The 17,625-nt window shown below is 39.9% G+C and overlaps 1 protein-coding gene across 4 annotated transcripts in view; it reads left to right on the top strand.

Moving 5' to 3' along the window:
* Positions 1 to 17,625, top strand: part of UBE2F (ubiquitin conjugating enzyme E2 F (putative)) — an 84,196-nt gene that overhangs the window by 19,660 nt on the left and 46,911 nt on the right. For all 4 annotated transcript variants that reach the window (XM_075511548.1, XM_075511549.1, XM_075511546.1 and 1 more), the window contains 3 exons: positions 3,464 to 3,531; positions 9,853 to 9,923; positions 16,201 to 16,258. In XM_075511548.1, coding sequence (XP_075367663.1) covers positions 3,464 to 3,531; positions 9,853 to 9,923; positions 16,201 to 16,258 — 197 coding nt within the window. The remainder of the gene's footprint in view (positions 1 to 3,463; positions 3,532 to 9,852; positions 9,924 to 16,200; positions 16,259 to 17,625) is intronic.

Here is a 17,625-nt window from a genome sequence, read left to right as displayed (position 1 = left end):
TGGAAGTGACCTGCAGTGTGAGGTACAATGTCTAAAGTGCTCTAAGTCTTCTAGAGATTTCTCAGCCTTACGTAGAACACAGAAAAACAAATAAAAGAAAATGGAAGTAACACATGAGGAATCTCTTATGGCCTGTGAAGGTGTTAATATGTGGTTAGCTCAACCACTTTCTAATCAAAAATGTTTTTCCAGAGAAAAAGGGGTGTTCTTTCACTGTCTGGTCCTGCTACTTCTCTTCTGCTGACACTGGTGATAATTCAACTCCTCTGCACACCAGTTCCTCTCAGTAACCCTGCAGGAAACTGTGCACTCTTTTTGCCATGATGGTTTTATATAGCGAGAAAGGGCTTGCCCTCTTCAGCTGAGCTCGCCTTGTCTGATTTCATCCTGCATGTGGACACTGGGAGTTTCTGCCGTGGTGGGGTGGAGCTATCCAGAGCTAGGTCTGGATGGTGAGGAAGAGCAGAGAAAGTGAACAACTGTTCAGCCTTTCCACCCCTGCCCTGTGCATCTCTTGAGCAATGTCAGAGTGATCTTGCTGTCTGTGCTTGGAGTTGAGGGCCTACCATAATGTTCCTGCACGCTGCAAAGGCTGTGGGCCTGGTGTTTTCAGTGTGCAGAGAGATGTGGAGCGTGGCTTTTCTCCTGCTGCTTGACTGGCAGGAATCTGACAGTCTTTTGGCAAACTCTCCTCCCTTGGAGCCATTCTCGAATGTTTCTTTTGGACAATTGTATTACAGTGAGGATTCATTAAATCTGAGGATTTTCTTTGACATAAGGCACATGTAGATATATCCATCAACAGGCATCTATTTCACATTAGCAGGGGTGGAATATGAAGAGCTGCGGAGCACTTTGCTCCAAGTCCACGAAATCAAGGAACTATTGAATTTAAGCCAAGGAAAATAACTTTCTGCTGCTGGACTTCCTGAGCAACCTTAACAGTATTGGTGTTTTTCCTTCACCTTGCTGTACTGGGAGCATCTCCCTGTGCAAACACACGTGGGTGTTTCATGTGAATGCTTATATTGGGAAGTGATAGCTTGATAAGTGCTTGTGAGCCAGAGGGTGGTGGGGAGGCCCGTGGAAGGCTGAGGTACATGGCTCATGCTATAACAAACAGTGAATTCCTGTATAGTGTTGCTTGTTTGTTTTAGTACGATCACCGAAAGACCTATGTGTCTGATTCTTTTGAGCATGTTTTTTATAAGGAACATGATACATGGAAATCGTGAGGATTCATGAGACTTGGTTAAAAAGCTGTTATAATGTGGTAGATGGTGGATAAAGCACAGTTAGCTGTGTGCTGTAGGGTAGCTTGGTGGTGCTTGAGCTGTTTGAACTCCCAGGGGGATATTGGACCATTTTCCTAATCATTCCTTCCTCGAACAGTCAGTGTCTTGCTTTGAGTGTTTTGCACATTTGACAGGGAGCAGTTTCATCAAAAGGGTATTGGTATAACTCACCTTTTACATCTCATTCTTTAGAAATGGTTTGCTTTACTGATTTTTATCTCGGTATATTTGAAAACAAGATATAAATGCTTTTATCTTGTGCTTTTCATAAAAATTGGTGCATGTGCATTTACTTTCTGGTAAAGCATAGCGTGCCTGAGAAGACTGCTTAATAAATCAAACACAGTTCAAAATTGAATTGGAGTGGAAATGGAGAATGTATTTGAAAAGCATATATTCTCGACAGGTTATTAAAGTGAGATTTGCAATGGCTAAGGCTTGCAGCTTTAGGCTGCACAGTTCAGCGTGGGGGCAGCTGTAAATGTTACTGTGTGGGGTGGGGAAGACCAGCCATGTTCTGTTTTCATACTCTATGCCTATGCTGCTGTTGCAGTCCAAAATTTCTGATGCTGTTCATGTGTTGAACCTGTCAGTGGTCTACACAGGCTCCTGGGAGAAGCTGGGCCATGATGTGCTTCCCAGCAACTCTCTTGCTCTTCTGCAGGCACAGGTCTTTTGGAGTGGCACGCTGGGTGTAGTGTGCAGTTGAGTCTCATCTTTGGCAGCATCAGCTTTTACTGGCTCACTTCCTTCTACAGCTGAGGGTTTGTGTTATTTAACAGGTGATGCCCTCTCCTTTTCAGTCAGTCAGCTGATAAGAGATAGCAAAGAGGAGGAGGGTAGGAGTTGACGGCTCTCTTGTGATTATGGCAATTACACTGTGGAAGCTACAGGCTTCTGCTGACAGTGGTGAGATTGTAGCATGGAGTGAAACCTGAGCAAGTGGATGTGGTGCATGGGTTGGTAGGATTAAATAGAAGGTCGTGCTAGATCTGTGTAGGGACTGGGAAGGCAGCAGGACCAGAAGGCAGCATCCTGAAAGAGGATTTTGGTGACCTATAGTAGAGGAGCTAGTTTTTTGTGGTTTGGAACAAGCTAAATAGTAAGAAAACCCTTAATCTTTCTGTAAATTATGGATTGCTTTACAGAACTTTCCTTTGCAATGTTGGTTTAAAAAATATAAAAAACAACTGTCATAAAATGATAACCAGCCTTCTTGACCTTCAAGCCTTCACTGTGGCTGTACTGTGTGATACAGAGAGCTAGAGTACTCAAGATAGTTGGAACCCAAGCATTCCTCAGGTGTCCCAAACCCCCAGCATGGGCTGGGTACCTGTCTGTTTCCCTTTCTTAATGAAAAACTCAGTAATGGCAATGCCAGATAGACACATTTCAGATCACTTGCAAGCATTTCAGCTTCCAAGCACAGCCATCTCAAGAGCTGCAGGCTAACTGCTATCCTATTATATTATCTCTGGTTAAATGCAGCTAGATATTTTCAGATTTCATGTTTTAAAATTTAGCCTTTTTAATAACTTGGTATTGAGTCTGAGGCTGACAGAGAGGCAGGCAGATTTTCCTAACTGATATATCATCCTAAGATAATTACAATAAAAGAGCAAGCTAGCTCTTTTATTGTCGTACACTCTGAAGCATGCTTTTGCACACCCTTATTCATACTACTTATGATATGTGATTGCTAGCACAAGTCTGGGAAGATGTGCGAAATCCCGGAGCAGGATTTAGCATGCACTAGCAAGTGAAGTATGTACCAGCTCATTCCAAGGGTCGGTGTTGTGGTACTGCATGCCATATGGCCGATGTGTGGCAGAATTTTGTTCATACAGGCGTGAAAAGTTCAATCAAAGGTTCCTCTAGCTTGGTATTGCCTGGTACTCTGATCAGGAAGGTGTTTTTCTAGGATCACTGTGGGACTGTTGACTCTTCTGACTTAAATCGATTTCTGCTGTAAAGGTTTTGGGAGTAGGGGAAGACTGTGTTTGCATTCTCTTTGGACTAGGACGCAGCTAGTGTTATGGTGTAATTAGGTTAAGTATTTGATAACCCCATGCCATTATTTTATCTTTGTAATGACAGACATTTTTGTATTATATGGCATACGTTATTTCCTCTTATTTAACTATTTTTGTTGGTTTTTTTTTTGCTAGATGAGGGCTATTACCAAGGTGGAAAGTTTCAGTTTGAAATTGAAGTTCCTGATGCCTACAATATGGTGGTGAGTATTTGTCATTAATCTAGTAGTTGTCACTTTAGATTTCCTTTCCAGATAATAGGGCTTCAGAGGGAACTTGGCATTGAGACCAAGAAAGGATCTTCTGTCTGTTAGGAAAGTATCATGGGATTGTAGAAAAATCTTGGTTGCCTGGGATATTTGGAGTTCATCTAAACTCCTGCTCAAAGCTGGGGTAGTGTTAAAGTGGGATTTGGTTGCTCAAGGCCTGGGACAGTTGGCATTTCAAAATCGCTTAGGATGGAGATTCTGCCACCTCTCTGGGCCTCTGTTCCAATGTTTAATTACCTTTGGTGTGAACTTTTTTCCTATATCAGGTCAGAATTTCCCTTTTTGCAGCTTGTCCTTTGCCTCTTGCTTTATCACTGTGCACATCTAAGAAGAGCCTGACTCCACCTCCTCTATACCCTCCCATTAAGTAGCTGTAGACAGCAATAGGGTCCCCACCTTCAGCCTTCTCTTCTCCAGGCTGAACAAATCCAGGTCCCTCAACTCTCCTTGTACTGCATGTGCTCCGGTCTCATCACTGTCTTGGTGGCTGTCTGCTGGGCTCGCTCCAGTTTGTCAATATATCTGGTACTGGGGAGTCCAAAATGTGACACAATATTCCAGATACAGTGTCATGAGTCACAGGAAGTGGGAATAATCATTTATCTGGCTATTCTTTTGTGGCCCAGTGTTTGTAACTGAACAGCCTTGAGGCTTTTACTGCCTCAATGGTATTATTCCTTAAAGAAAAAATAAGTATTTGCAACTGTCTGGCAGAGGCTGCTCAGAAGCGCAGATGAGTCGGACCTGAGAGTTTCCCTTCTGGCTGAAGTTCCATTATCATCTCTTCTCTCCTGTTAATTATTCTTGAGACCTGCACTGAATGATTATTCTCACGAAAAAAGGAAGGAACAAAACAGTGAACAGAAAGGAGAAGTTCTTTTCTTTTTGTTTCTCTGGGGCCTTCAAACAGGTGCTTATAGTTCTGATATCGGACGTAGGTGCTTAATCCCTTTAGAGAGCATCCAGTGGAGGACATGGAGAGCACAGATGTGGTGAGAAGTGGCCTCCTTTAGCATGCTCCACCAGTTGTACCGGTTGTATCATTAAAAAGTAACAATTTCAATGGTTATTGAGCAAACAGCTTTCCAGAGGACCTACAAATGATTGTGGTATCTATCGTAGATAAATAAGAAGCTCCAGACAACTTGGCCTTTTCAAGCATGAGAAATACTGGTGGTATTGTACTTTACTAAAATTGCAGAACCTTGCAAGGGAGGGGAGATGCAATTACAATAAAAATAACTTTGGACATTGTTTTCAAAGTTTAGCTGTCAAAAGAACAAGATTGACTCCAAAAAGTGGAAAACAGTTGGGGCACACGTCTGGTTCTCAAGGATTATGCCTGCCATTCTGCGTTCTGATAGTTTGATATGTAAGGAAACTAGAATCATTTGAGCTTTGAGTTGCAATATGTGTGTTTAAGTATATGAATTGCAGGAAGAAGGAAGCCTCCCTTTTTTTTTTTTTATTTGTTTGTATAGTTTTGATAATTTTGCTTGCTTTTGTAATTTTTTTTCCCCATCCTTCTGCTTTATGTTTTCTTACTTTTGGTGTTGATAGTTCAGAGCTCTTCTTTCAGGGAGGCTGAAGAATGTGTAGGGGAGGATACTAGAGAAATGTGTCCAGGAAAACCTTTGGCTTTTGTATTCAGATGCACCAAGCCTAAATTCAGCATCATGTATATGTAGTAGTTGCAGTCACAGCATCGTTTATATACACGTACGAAGGAGGTGCGGTGGTCTGGAATGTAATAGCTTGAATTCCCAGACTGAACTTGGAGAATGGAGCATTAATACTGCTAGTAGGGTAGAGAGGTTATGTTTCTGAAAGCAGAGGAGTTGGGTTCACATTCCAGAAGATGCCTTCACAAGTTTCCTAATATTCCTTTATTTATAGTCTATGAATACATGGGACATGCTCTATGTCTTGTAAGAAGTTCATGCTTGTAGAGGACCATAGCACTTCTAAAAGAGTTTTGAATTTTTCTCCTCCTTTTTTTGATAGTTGTGCTCTCCTTTCATAGTGATATTGGTCAAGGATTATCTGCTCAACCTATTTTTTTTTTTTTTAAATGTTTAGGATCCTGGCTGTCTTTATGGATATACTTCTATCTAAAACACCTACATGTACTAGTAGTGTTTGCAGTTATATGGTTTTGGTTGTGTTTTTAAGTTCCCCTCTAACCTCACCAAAGAATTTCATACTGTAATACAGGCCACTTTTACTAGCTTGTGTAAGGTTACGCACACACTGTAAAGACAAAGGTAAAGGTGGTCGTTTAAGGTTGGCTACATCCTTGTTCTAACTTGAATAAATTGTGCCATTACATACCTGAGAAACATGGCCTTCAGTATAAAGGGGGAAACCCTGTCATGTTCTCTGCTGTCTAATTTTTTAGTCATCTTCAGTAATAGCAGTTTACCTACTGTGGCAATGCTGGGCACAGAGGAATGTACACAATAGATACTCATTTTAATTTCTTAACTTTTTGTGTTTAAGGTGTTCATCTAAACAACACTGCTGCAGGAAAGTATTTCCTATGTGTTAACAGGAGAGCTGAATGTTAATTTTGATCTGGGTTTTTTTGATTCTCAATTGCTATAATTAAAAAATCTTCTGGTTTGTTACAGTTCCCTGCTCAGCACTGGCAGAAAATCTACAGAAAATTATTTTTAAATTCTGAGCACTTCTCATTCAACACAAAAGTAAAAAGTTTGCCTTTGTGCAATTTAGAAAAAAATGCAGTGGGTTGAATGTTGGGTTATGGTCAGGTTATTAACAAAAATGTGTATGTATGTTTAAAAGCAGATGTTCTTTTTTCTGTAGGCTAAAAAGATTAGTTAGAAAATGGATTCAGGCTCTGGGGCAGGGCTGTAACGACTTGCCAGTCTTGTCTGGTATTTTTACTCCCAACACAAATGTGCCTTGAGGTGCAATTGATGAAATAATGGGTGCTAAAAGAGTAGGGACCTGGTGCTTTAAGGAGTGGAACGTGATTAATAGTACAGGTCTGGTTTAACGTTCACATAAAACTAAACTGTCTGCCACCGCAAGCCAGGCCTTGTTTGCAGCTCCCGTGGTTCTATTGTGGACGTATTGTGTTGGAGTAGACAGTCTTAGGGACTCTCCGGTTTAGCAAGGTTTTTATGACGTGAGGTGCCTTAGGCAGTGGTCAAAAGCCAGGAATTTAACAGCAGAGCTGCTAATCTTGATCCTTTTTCTGGCCAATATGTTAGTTGTGGAAACAGCAGACAATTGAAAGGGATTTGTTTCCCAAAGGATCAGATGTCACAATTAAGGGGCTTCCATCTACCTCTTTGGTGACCCTACTTTATGCAGGTCTTGGGTTGGAACTGATGAAATGGGAACTGGGCTCATGCTCAGTCATGCCTCCGTCCAGAAATTTTGAGGTGGTGCAAGGAAGCCCGGGAACCTGAAGTGCATGCCTTGGGCAATTCTTGTGTCAAGGCCTGCTCCTGCTGTAAGGCAATATCTCTTTGAATTGTTGAGCTGTGTAATATACTCCTTCAAAAGCACAGGGCAGCATGGTTTCATTTTCCTCAACTCGTTTCTTTGTACTATGTGCTTAGCTGTGTTTGGTGTTAAGTTTCAGCCAATCTCAGGAAACTCGTCAAGAACTGGTAGGGAGTAGTGACTGGCAAGAAATATCTTAGGGCTGCGTTGTAGCTTGGTCTCTGGAATCCACATTCCTGTTAATGCCTCTTTGGGAATTCTGTTTTGTAGAAACTATACAGAAAAAAACCTGTAGTTGCAGGGCAATTCACAAGAATGCTTTGGGACTATCTAGAGCCTAGAGAAAACATTTCAAACAACTTTAATTCCAAATTTCTGCTGGGAACCCATCCCTTCTCTAGGGAAAAGGTTGTGAAGTGAAAAACTACAGTTACAGGACAGATAAAACATATCTGTATTAGTACAGCTGCCACGTTAGGGCGATTGGCTTGCCAAATTGATGAATATCTGAAACTGTTAATTAAGTTAATTTATTGATTTGCACTTTATATCCAATCTCTCATTTAGTGAGAATAATGGAGGGGAGAGATTATTTGCTGTATTTTTTAAAGAAATGAGACAAACTTGATATGAAGCTTGTTCTGCAAAACTTGTTCTACCAAAACTGAAGTCAGGCTATGTGTGGTTCTCAAATACTTGCAGCGCTTTCTTGTACCATCTGTACGTATTCACCGATATGTTGAAGTAGATTGAGAATGGACGTGAAAGTCAGTTTCCATTATCAAAACTAATGAGAGATCCTAAAAGATAAGTGGCTGCTTAGAAAAGAAGAAAATCAGTCTGTTTGCTGTTGTGACCCCCCAGTGGAGGTTGGATCTACCTGCACAGTTTTCAGTATCTGAGGTGAAGGATGAGGTTGAGCAATGGAGTAAATGGATTTTGTAAGCTTTGTTGTGCAAAGTGTTGCATGTATGACCTGGAGATACTCAAGTGAAACATTGTTTTGAGGAAATCTTGTGTGGATTTTTTGATCTAAGGAAGACTCAAAGATTACTTGGAATAAGCTTGAAGTTTTTTGTCTGAAGATACATTTTGTGATAGTGCTGCAGTTGTCCTGTCTATCTAACAGAGGAGGAAGGACAGAGAAAGAAAACCTTTGTCTTTCTGTCAGGAGTGAGTTTGTCCAATTTTTAGTGATGAAAACAACTTTGAAAGGATAAAGGAATTCTTTTGTTTCCATGATACAAAAAATGAGACACCAGTTAATTCACTCTGATTGTTAGGATTTAGGGCTTTTTTTTTTAAAGATTTAGTTTGTGTAAAGCTACTTTTTTTTCTACTCATCAATGCATTCCCTGTTTGAAGGTGCATATGGTAGAAATTTACTCTATCTTGATCTACGGGCATGGAATAAATACTGCTGCTTTCCCTTTCTTGAGAACTAGACATAATCTTCCAAAACAATGTGAAGGTGTAGCTAATGAAAAGCTGTGCTTTTAGAAAACTTCTTAGAAGAACATTTGTTTTGAAGGTAAAAAGTTTGAGACTATTTTTGGCATGCCACTTCCTTCTCAATAATGCTGTGATCCAGCACTGGGACAGTCAGTGTCCCTTGAGTTATTGGACAAATGTGAAATAAGAGTGGAGAAAAGTCAATGTCTACATTATAAATTGCAGATGTGTTGTGGTGATAGGTGTTTCTGCTTTTAGTGCTGGACAGGTATATTATTGGTAGTTCAGTACCATGCATATTTTCTTATCTCTTCTCCAAGGAGTCTTAGTTAAAAAAATATTTTACTAAAAAGATAATTGGGAAGTTGAGAACAAAGTGATGAGACAAAACACATCATGCCGCTATGCAAATACAGCTGTTGGAGCTATTTTGTCTCTTTACTGAAGACTTCATGGGAAGCAGTGGAGGAAAATAGCTCCACATCTATAATATGTGATTTAATTGAAGTTATGAAAGGTACTGATCTGTGCTGATGTATTCCAGTACACTTACTATAAGAAATCACCTGCTTGATTGAAAGCTGCAAATTGTAATTTGGAGAGCATGGATGGAACAACGTGCTGTTGCTAAGCTACCGGAATTTTTATGACCCGCTCTTTATTTACTTCACAAAACTAGAGCAAATGAGACTGTATTTTAAGAATCTGTATTTCAAAACCCACTATGGAATTCAGAAATCTGGTGATCTTGCCTGAAAATAAGTTTGGTGGCTTTTTATGTTAGTGTCTTAAGTTCGGACATGACGCGCCTTTTTGCTTCTTGTAATACTTCTTGTAATACTATTCAATTGTGAACAGGAAGGTCTGCTTTTAAAAGAAGCTGTTCTTTTGATGTAGTTGTTATCATTGCATCCTCTGCTGGTTTTTAACAAACCCCTGACTTAGATAAGCCTGGGGGGAAAACACTTAGTAGTTTTCCATTTTAAATTGTTGTCTTACTGGTTGAGTGTTAAGAAACGGAATGACATGGAATGTTTTCTTTCCCCTGAAGTAGACAGGAGAAGAGAGTAAATTTTCTTGGCTTTCTTTAAAGTTATATTTTTCTAAGAAAAAGTCTAATACCACTCCAGCTTTTGTAAAGAGTTGAGAGAAACTAAAAGGGCAGAGAAAGCTCGTGTAACTGCTGGAGGTTATATTATCGGGGTCTTTAACATACAAACATAGGCTGTGAATGTCAAATATATTTGCCTTTTTCAGTTCTGTGATGTGTAATGGTGATGCAGTTTTATTTTAAAGGATAACATCATAACTTGTTTTCTCTCCTGGCAGCCTCCAAAGGTAAAATGCTTGACAAGAATCTGGCATCCGAACATTACAGAGACGGGAGAAATCTGCCTAAGGTAGCAACAGCATTCTGGTTTTTTTACCTTGGAGATTTTTCTGTGTAGTAAAACATTGTATGTGATTTTCATGCCAGTATTTTTATCAACAGATTTTGCAAATCAGTGGCATGTGACGCTTAGGAACTTAGAAATCCACCAAAATTATTGTTACTGCAGTGTGTTACAGACCATGTAGAGCCTGGCTCTTCAGGTTCAGACTTAGTTTTGTTCTACTTAGGGAAAAAATGTAAACTCCAACCTGAACAAAACTTAGTTGTGGGTTTTTTTCCCTCCCTCCATAGATGAATAGTCCTCAGGCCCTGAGAGGGCATAAGGCTTTACTTGTTTAATGCCTGAATGTGTTAAGTGCTTGAAAACCATTTTTATTTCAAAAAGGAAGGAAAAAGTGTTCCTTAAACTTTGAGAGTAACTGTTCTGTATTTGCCATTTGTTTATTTTAACATTTAATATCCACTATAAGACACATATGCCAGTTATAACAAAACAGAGTTGGGGGAGTGTAAGTCAAAATACAAAGCCCAAAAGCTTTACTTCACCGAAGTGAGAGGCTTATGTTGCTGGGTGGTTTTGCTTGATAGTAAATGTTTCTTCTTCAAAATCAGTTTCTGAAAATGTGTAATTTCAGTGTTTCATCATGAGTACCTGATGGTGAAATTGGCCAGAAGCCAAACATAAACAGAACTGAGAAGCATGGCTGTCATTTTTCAAGTTAATGGAAGATAAAATAAAAAGTAGATGAAGCAGAAGCAATGAATATAAGTGAGGTTGAAAGCTGTTCTGAAAAACCAAAAGTTTCCACCATGTATAGCAAATTGGTGCCTAAAAAAAAAAAAGCTAAATTTTTCCTCTAGATTTAGAAATCATTTTAATGCTGTGTTCAAGGTCCTGGTGAAAATGAATTTTTTACAGGATAATCCGACACACTTCATAGGCAGATCAGGCTCATCAGCTGATAACAGCTGAAGAGCTGATATCAGTGCTTTTAGCCACAGTGGTCTGCTCCATGATTCTGAGAAGCTCATATCATCAAAGAGTGACAGAAACCAGCCTGGGGAGGCTCTAGTATGTTCTGGTGCTTGATAGTGCCAGACCGCAGCAGGAGTCCAGGCAGTGAGGGCTAGCGTCTATAGACTTTACCTTGCTTTGGATTGGAGGATGTAAAAGCGGTGGAAAAACATACTAAATATTCTGAGACTACCTAAAAATCTGGTTGTGTGCAGTTATTTGGAGCTGTATGCTGGTGATACAGGAGGGTTGTTTTGGCAAATACATATTGCTACTTTTAGCAGATTTTCCAGCCTTGTAGTCTTTCTCAGTGCCTCCTAGGACTGTTGCATTTTACACAGCTGAACCTGTCACTTGACAGTAGGGAGACTGATTTAAGGATCATGTTTTTATAGTTTAAATTCCACCAGAGTTCTTGTGGCTTAGTCACTGAAGAAAGCTTAGACACTTTGAGTCAAACAGTGTTAAGTAAAGGAATGAATAAGTGAGCTGTTTGGAACCAGGGAACAAGAAATACTAGACACCAAACAATAGCTAAAAGTTTAAGCTCTGACTACAGTGCTACATCTTCTGAAGTTAAATAAAGCCTCCTCATGTTCTTGAGGATATTTCACTGTTTCTTGTCTTTAAGTGGTTTTAATTATGAAAGATGAATGTGGTGTTGGAACATCATAATTCTACTTAATGAATTCCTTTTTTCAGCATCTGCACTGAAACAATATCAGCTTTATTTGATTGTCAGATACTTTAACATATCAAACCTTTGATATGTCTTACCGTTTAGATGGAGAAACTAAAATAAGTTAGATTGCTTTATGCCTGTTATAGTGGAGAATGCACTCTATATATAGTACCTGCAATCAACTTATACAAGAGACTTTACATTAAAATAGCTTCAGTTATTTTTAAAAGCAAAAAAAAATTCCTTATCAGTTTTTTTTCCCAGCTTTTACATACCTCACACTATGGTATGTGTTAGTTTGATAATCATCCCTGAATTAAAACATACCAAATGATTAAACTTGTGGTCAAGTGTAATAGTTTTGGGCAGGAAAAGTGTTGTTTCTCTACGCTTTATGGATTGCAGTTACTCTGGACCATAGTAATAATGGGCTATATGGACCATATTAATAATGGACTATATTAGGTCTGGACCGTACTTGTGGATATTGCCTCCACTGCACATGTGGATAGAAAACATCAAGATACCTAGAAAGGTTATGCTTGCTTACTACATACACCAGTTGACTGCTTTCTTGACAATGCGTAATGCATGTCACTGACTATTTCCCCCCCCCCCACCCCCCCCTTATTGATGTGATCTCTGCCTGAGGTGTATTTTCCTCTGTGACTGCATAAGCTTTTAGAATAGTTTAATCACTCAAATTTTGCCGCTTTTCTGGTGGTGAGGTGGTCAGGGTTGTTGGATGTGTCTTTTTCGGCAATAGGTGTTGCTAAGGTTTGGTCGCTTCATGATGCAATATTAAAGGGTGCTGAATGGAGAAGTGTTTGAAGACTGATTAATTGTATCACCTAGTATAGCTCAGTGTTGCAATTTCTCCAGTTATAAAAGCTGATTATATTGATTGCTTGTTTCTGTTCCCCAGTGCTGTTCCCAGTCTCCTCAGCTGTGCCAATGTGGAAACACAAAGCTTTTTAGAAAGACTTTCTACACCAATTGCTCCGCTCATCCAGTCTATAGCATGGCCTCCAGAATGGTTGCACTGGTGGTGCTGGGTTGAGCAGGGAGGTGGGCAGTGGGATGTGAGCAAGAGAATAACCTCTATAATGTGTCCCTGCCAGCGGAGGGTTTCTGAAGTTGATTTACAGCTTTTTAATTCAAACTTACCTTGAATGGTACTTTCTGTTGGCAAAAGGAAGGCAAAAGTTTTGTTGGAACTGACATTTTGTGTCGATAAATGTGTTCATCTGAGATCTTTACACAAAGCAGATTTTTTCCTGGACCGATCTCCACATTACAGTAATTTTTAGTCAGTTAAGCTGTAAATCATGCCAGCTGGAGTTTCAGAAAGTTTCAAGCTTGCTAGAGCCATGCAGTTCCCAGTTCAGTAGATATTTTTGCAAGATCTCTTTAGGATGCTGTGTATTTAAAAAGAAAAAAAATTTCTCAAAGCTTTTCTCCATGCAGGAATTACTCACAGAATGAGAAGATATTTGTGGAAATGAAAGCTAAGCAGCTGGCTGGTCACATCAGTGGCTGTTTTGGTTACTACAGATTCAAAAATAGTGATTTTGCAGTCTTCCCATAGGAACCTAGATATAAGGATTTGAAATCATGTTCTGGGAGGTCTCCTCAGATACAAACACCAGATGTTAAGGTGCAGTTATCAGTTCCAGTCCCTCCATGACTAAGGACACACTTGGCTTTTCTCAGACTCTACTACAGCTGAAGAAAAAGCAAATGGAAATAGTGTTTTACTGTCCTTCCCCATTCCTGGTGAAGTTCCCCACCTGACAAACTCCTGCTTGTGCCACAGTGCTCCCTCTCCTTACAGCCCTGCTGCTTCTTCCCCAAGGCATGCACCCACTCACCAGCTTTAGTAATCCGAACTGCTGCAGTAATTGTACAGTTGGTTTACCCCTCTCTTTGCTTTTGCAAATTCATTCTCAAGCATCACAAGCGAAGCTTCTGAATGTTTATTCAATCTAAATAATACTAGATGAGTTTTCTGGCTTTCCTGTATGAGACAGCAAAGTCCTGGCAATTTTAGAATAGTCACTTGAAATAAACAGGTTTTCCTGCCCATCAGGTGTCCTGAAACCCTGGGAGAACAGGTGGCTTTTGTGGTGTATCTGGCAGCTTGTCAAAAGCAGCCTCTTGAAGCATTGAGTGGGCGAGAAACTCTGCTAGTTATACCATTTGAGAACTTCCTAGTAGCCCAGCTCCTCTGTGGCAGCAGGACCCTGTGGATGACAGGTCTTTGAACAGAAGCTACATGCAGATTCTTGTTCATCCACTAAACTAGTTCATGATGTATTTTGTGTATTTCTACTCATTTAGGTGTTCATTCTGCTGTTTGTGTGTATGATGCTCTGAGAGCAGATCACCATTCAGACCTCCCAACTGTCTGGCAGTTACATCTAGGTCATCCCAGTGGAGAGCACGAGATGCGGTTTCTCTAGACACCCTGTGCTGGGAAAGGGTTTTGATTAGGGGCCTAATGATCATTCCCGATCTGTAGGAATAAAGAGGATGCTGCTCTGTAATTCCTCTAAAAAGGAATTATATCAGCAAATTAGAAACATGAGGCAAAGGTACATTTATCTATCTTCATTGCTTTTCTGCCAGAGCTCTGAGGGGCATGAGTGTCTTCTCTCAAGTCCTGGCTGCTGATGTCCACAGCTGGAGATATGCTGAGAGAGAGCTCTGAGGCTTTGGGAAGCTGGAAGGGTATTAACAAGGCTTAGCTGATACGCTCAGGCACTTTGAGCTCTATCAGTGGATATGTTTGTGCTTTTTTGTGTGTGTTAACTTACTCTTCACTCTTAAGTTCACAGTGAGCTATATGAAGAGGTAAAGGGGAGTATTGTAGCAAAATTTTATGAGGAGCAGACAAAGCAAGCTAAAAAGTCCGTTATTTGCTCAAAACCTGAAAATCCTGGCTCTTGCCTGTTCAGCAGCATTTTTGCTTTTAGTTTTGTAATAGGAACAAAAATCGCAGCCACAAGATGCTATTTTTAATGTTCTTGAAATTAGTTTTGAGCTGCGCTAGTGGTAATGGCATATTTTAATCTTCCTAAGGGTACAGAAATGAGATTAGCAGCGCAGTTAAGATGGAATAGTCTTGTCCAGTATCATCATCCTGTTCCTAGCCTCTCTACATTGAACAAGGAGTAATGCTAGTCGTAGTGTATTTCCTTGGATTAAAAACTCAGCGCATTCAGTAAATAACTATATGGGTAGCCTGTATGGTCCGGTATCTGCTGTAATTTAAAAATTACTTAATACATGTCATCCTGAAAGCTGGTAAAACCTAATAGTTTAAGACTGTTTCACTTTAACCCTATCATTTCAGTAGTAGAAGCTGCTGGTGGTGATGAATTTTTGTATTTTGCTGTATAAGTTCTCAGGTTTAGATTACTTCTCAACAAGGGAAGATGCGATTGTGAAATGATGCCTCAAGGAGTTTTCCAGACTTTCTCATTCAGATTATTACTTTTGCTTTCACAAATGTGAGCAAGCCTTCAGCTCATTTCTCAATTATGCTCTGGTCTCCAATATTTTTGCTCCTCGTAACTGCTGATGTTTTGACCTGAAAGGTCCAGGAATGCCTAACCAACTGAATGATTTCAATGGTTTCAACTTGTAAATAGGTCAACTGCTTCAGTGGACTTAATATGTAGCATAATATGCAGGTCATATAAAATTTCTATACAGTATGTGCATATGTAGGAAAGTCTGTATCTTAATTATAAATAATAATATTTGTATGTATTAAAAGTCAAGAACATGTATTATAGTTTACAAGGAACTTTTTCCTCCTGTAAGCAATCTCTCTTGCCTGGAGTAGTCTTCATCATGATTTCCGGTTGGGGAGATATGATGTTGAGTTTGCCTGCAAAGCCTTAAAATGTTCTGCGTGCAATATAGCTCGCCTGCTGGAAGACGACTATAAGGCCCTGCCCTAGACCGTCCTGCGCTGCGTCCCTGGAGGCTCGAGGTGCATCTGCTGACGTTATGGCTGTTGCAGATCCTTCCTGAGCAGACAGACCAAAACTATTTCACTTTCTGATCCCTGCCTCTAAGAAGCTGAAGTCCTTTCACAGAAGAGAGGATGATAGTCCTCTTTCTCGCTAATTAGATATCCCGCCAAAACCACCCTTTTTTGGATTGAATTGTGCCAGATTTAGTGAGAGAGTGGTCATTCTGCAAGCCTGGCTCTTCACCAAAGATGAACGTGTTCTAAACTGGACCACATGTGTCTGTGCTCAGGGGAAAATAAAGGTTCAGTGTTGAGACTGTGTCACAAGGATTTCTGTAACACTTATTTTGCTTGATGAAAATAATTCAGGTTTTTTTACAAAGGTTGAGCTCAGATCAGGAGATCTGTAATGACACTGTGTAGAATGTAATTCTAGGAAGACCTACCAGTTCTTGGGCTTTAAAATCCCAGTACCTAGATATAGTGCAAGAGGTAATTCTTATATTGCAGTTACTTACCAAGTTCTTGATGTTTTCTGAGAAGATTTCTGACAAAGGTTGTTTAACTAGAAGTTGCACTGTATAATATGTGTGTCTTTTTTCCAGTTTATTGAGAGAACATTCAATTGATGGCACTGGCTGGGCTCCAACTAGAACATTAAAGGTACTATTTCCTTTTAGATACATACATTGAACTAGATACATCTTTTGAAATACTTTTATGGACTTGGAAAGAGATAACGCAGTGTGCTGTAGAAACAACTGAGTTTTTTGTCTTTCAACAAGTGTTGGTGGCAATACTGTAACAACTACAGTGCTAACTGATTATAGAAATGTTTGCTAGTTTTAGCATAGCTGCACAAATACTGCTTTGACTGATAAAAGGTTTTGTAGAATGGTACGACTGCAGGTGACCCTGAAAAACCATGCTTGGTAAGGGTGGTCTGCTTTTTTTTTTTTACCCAGGCAACAAATACAAGAGTATGATGTGAGCAGGACTAACAGTAATCCATAACCCTTGTAACTTCCATTGTATTGACATTCCTGATAAATCAATAGTCTGTCTTCCCCGCCCCCTCAAAGTTCCTCTGAGTAGAGGAACTTGGAAAAGTGAAAGGTGAGTTGCATTTGGGAGAAATGCCATGTGGAACAGAATCAGAGTGTGGTTACTGCACTGTCTTGAATGCTGTTTCATCCCCAGTGTTCAAAGGGGGGAGCAGCGCATCTGCACTTAGGTATTGCATAAAGCAGGGCACTCGTGGCTGTTTTAGCCACTCCAGCAGGGAGCTAACTGCCCTCTGCCCTTTAACCTTGCCTCGAATGTCATTTTACCTGAGTCACTGCTCTTGTCTTGCTATGGGAAGCGGTTGGTTGTCCATTTACTGTCTTGCTATGGGAAGCAGTCGGTTGTCCATTTACTGTTACATGACCTTGCTGCCAGAAGAGTCTTGCAGAGCACTGAGCAATAATGTGCCTTTTGTTTTTACCAGGAACCATGCCAGAATTGGTTCTTAAAGAGTGTTAGCTACATTAGGTAGATAAAGGGTACATGTCAGGTGTTTGTTTCTTTTCAAAAGGCAAATTGAAAATGAGTTTTATCTAATACTTGATTTCCTTTATGGCACTGTGAATGAGATCTGTGACTTTCTTCGTCTGTAAAATCTCTTCATGAGCATCTGACTTTCCGGAAAGTGAAGTAGAATATCTGTGTGTTGTTTTGTGGCTTTTCTTAAACACCCGTTCCCTATTTTCTTTTTTCATCAGCTAGTATGATTTTGGTTTGCCTGTGTGTTTCTGTTTTCATACTATGTTAAATCAAGACACTGACTGGGTAATTAAGTTAACTGGTTCTATTCCTGTCCCTGTATTTCATTCCCAGAGAAGGCTTTTGGACTACAAGTTTTAAGCTTCAGCTGTTAGAAAACTAGTACAGCAATATTGCAACTGGACAAGAATGTACATATATATTTTTATCTTCTCTCCTAGCTTTGTTCATGGTATCTTTCTTACAGAGATTAAAATACTGCTGCA

This window comes from Mycteria americana, chromosome 9 (assembly GCF_035582795.1).
Source record: "Mycteria americana isolate JAX WOST 10 ecotype Jacksonville Zoo and Gardens chromosome 9, USCA_MyAme_1.0, whole genome shotgun sequence".
NCBI lineage: Eukaryota > Metazoa > Chordata > Aves > Ciconiiformes > Ciconiidae > Mycteria > Mycteria americana.
The sequence above is the reverse complement of the archived record's forward strand: the minus strand, read 5'-3'. Positions and strand labels throughout refer to the sequence as shown.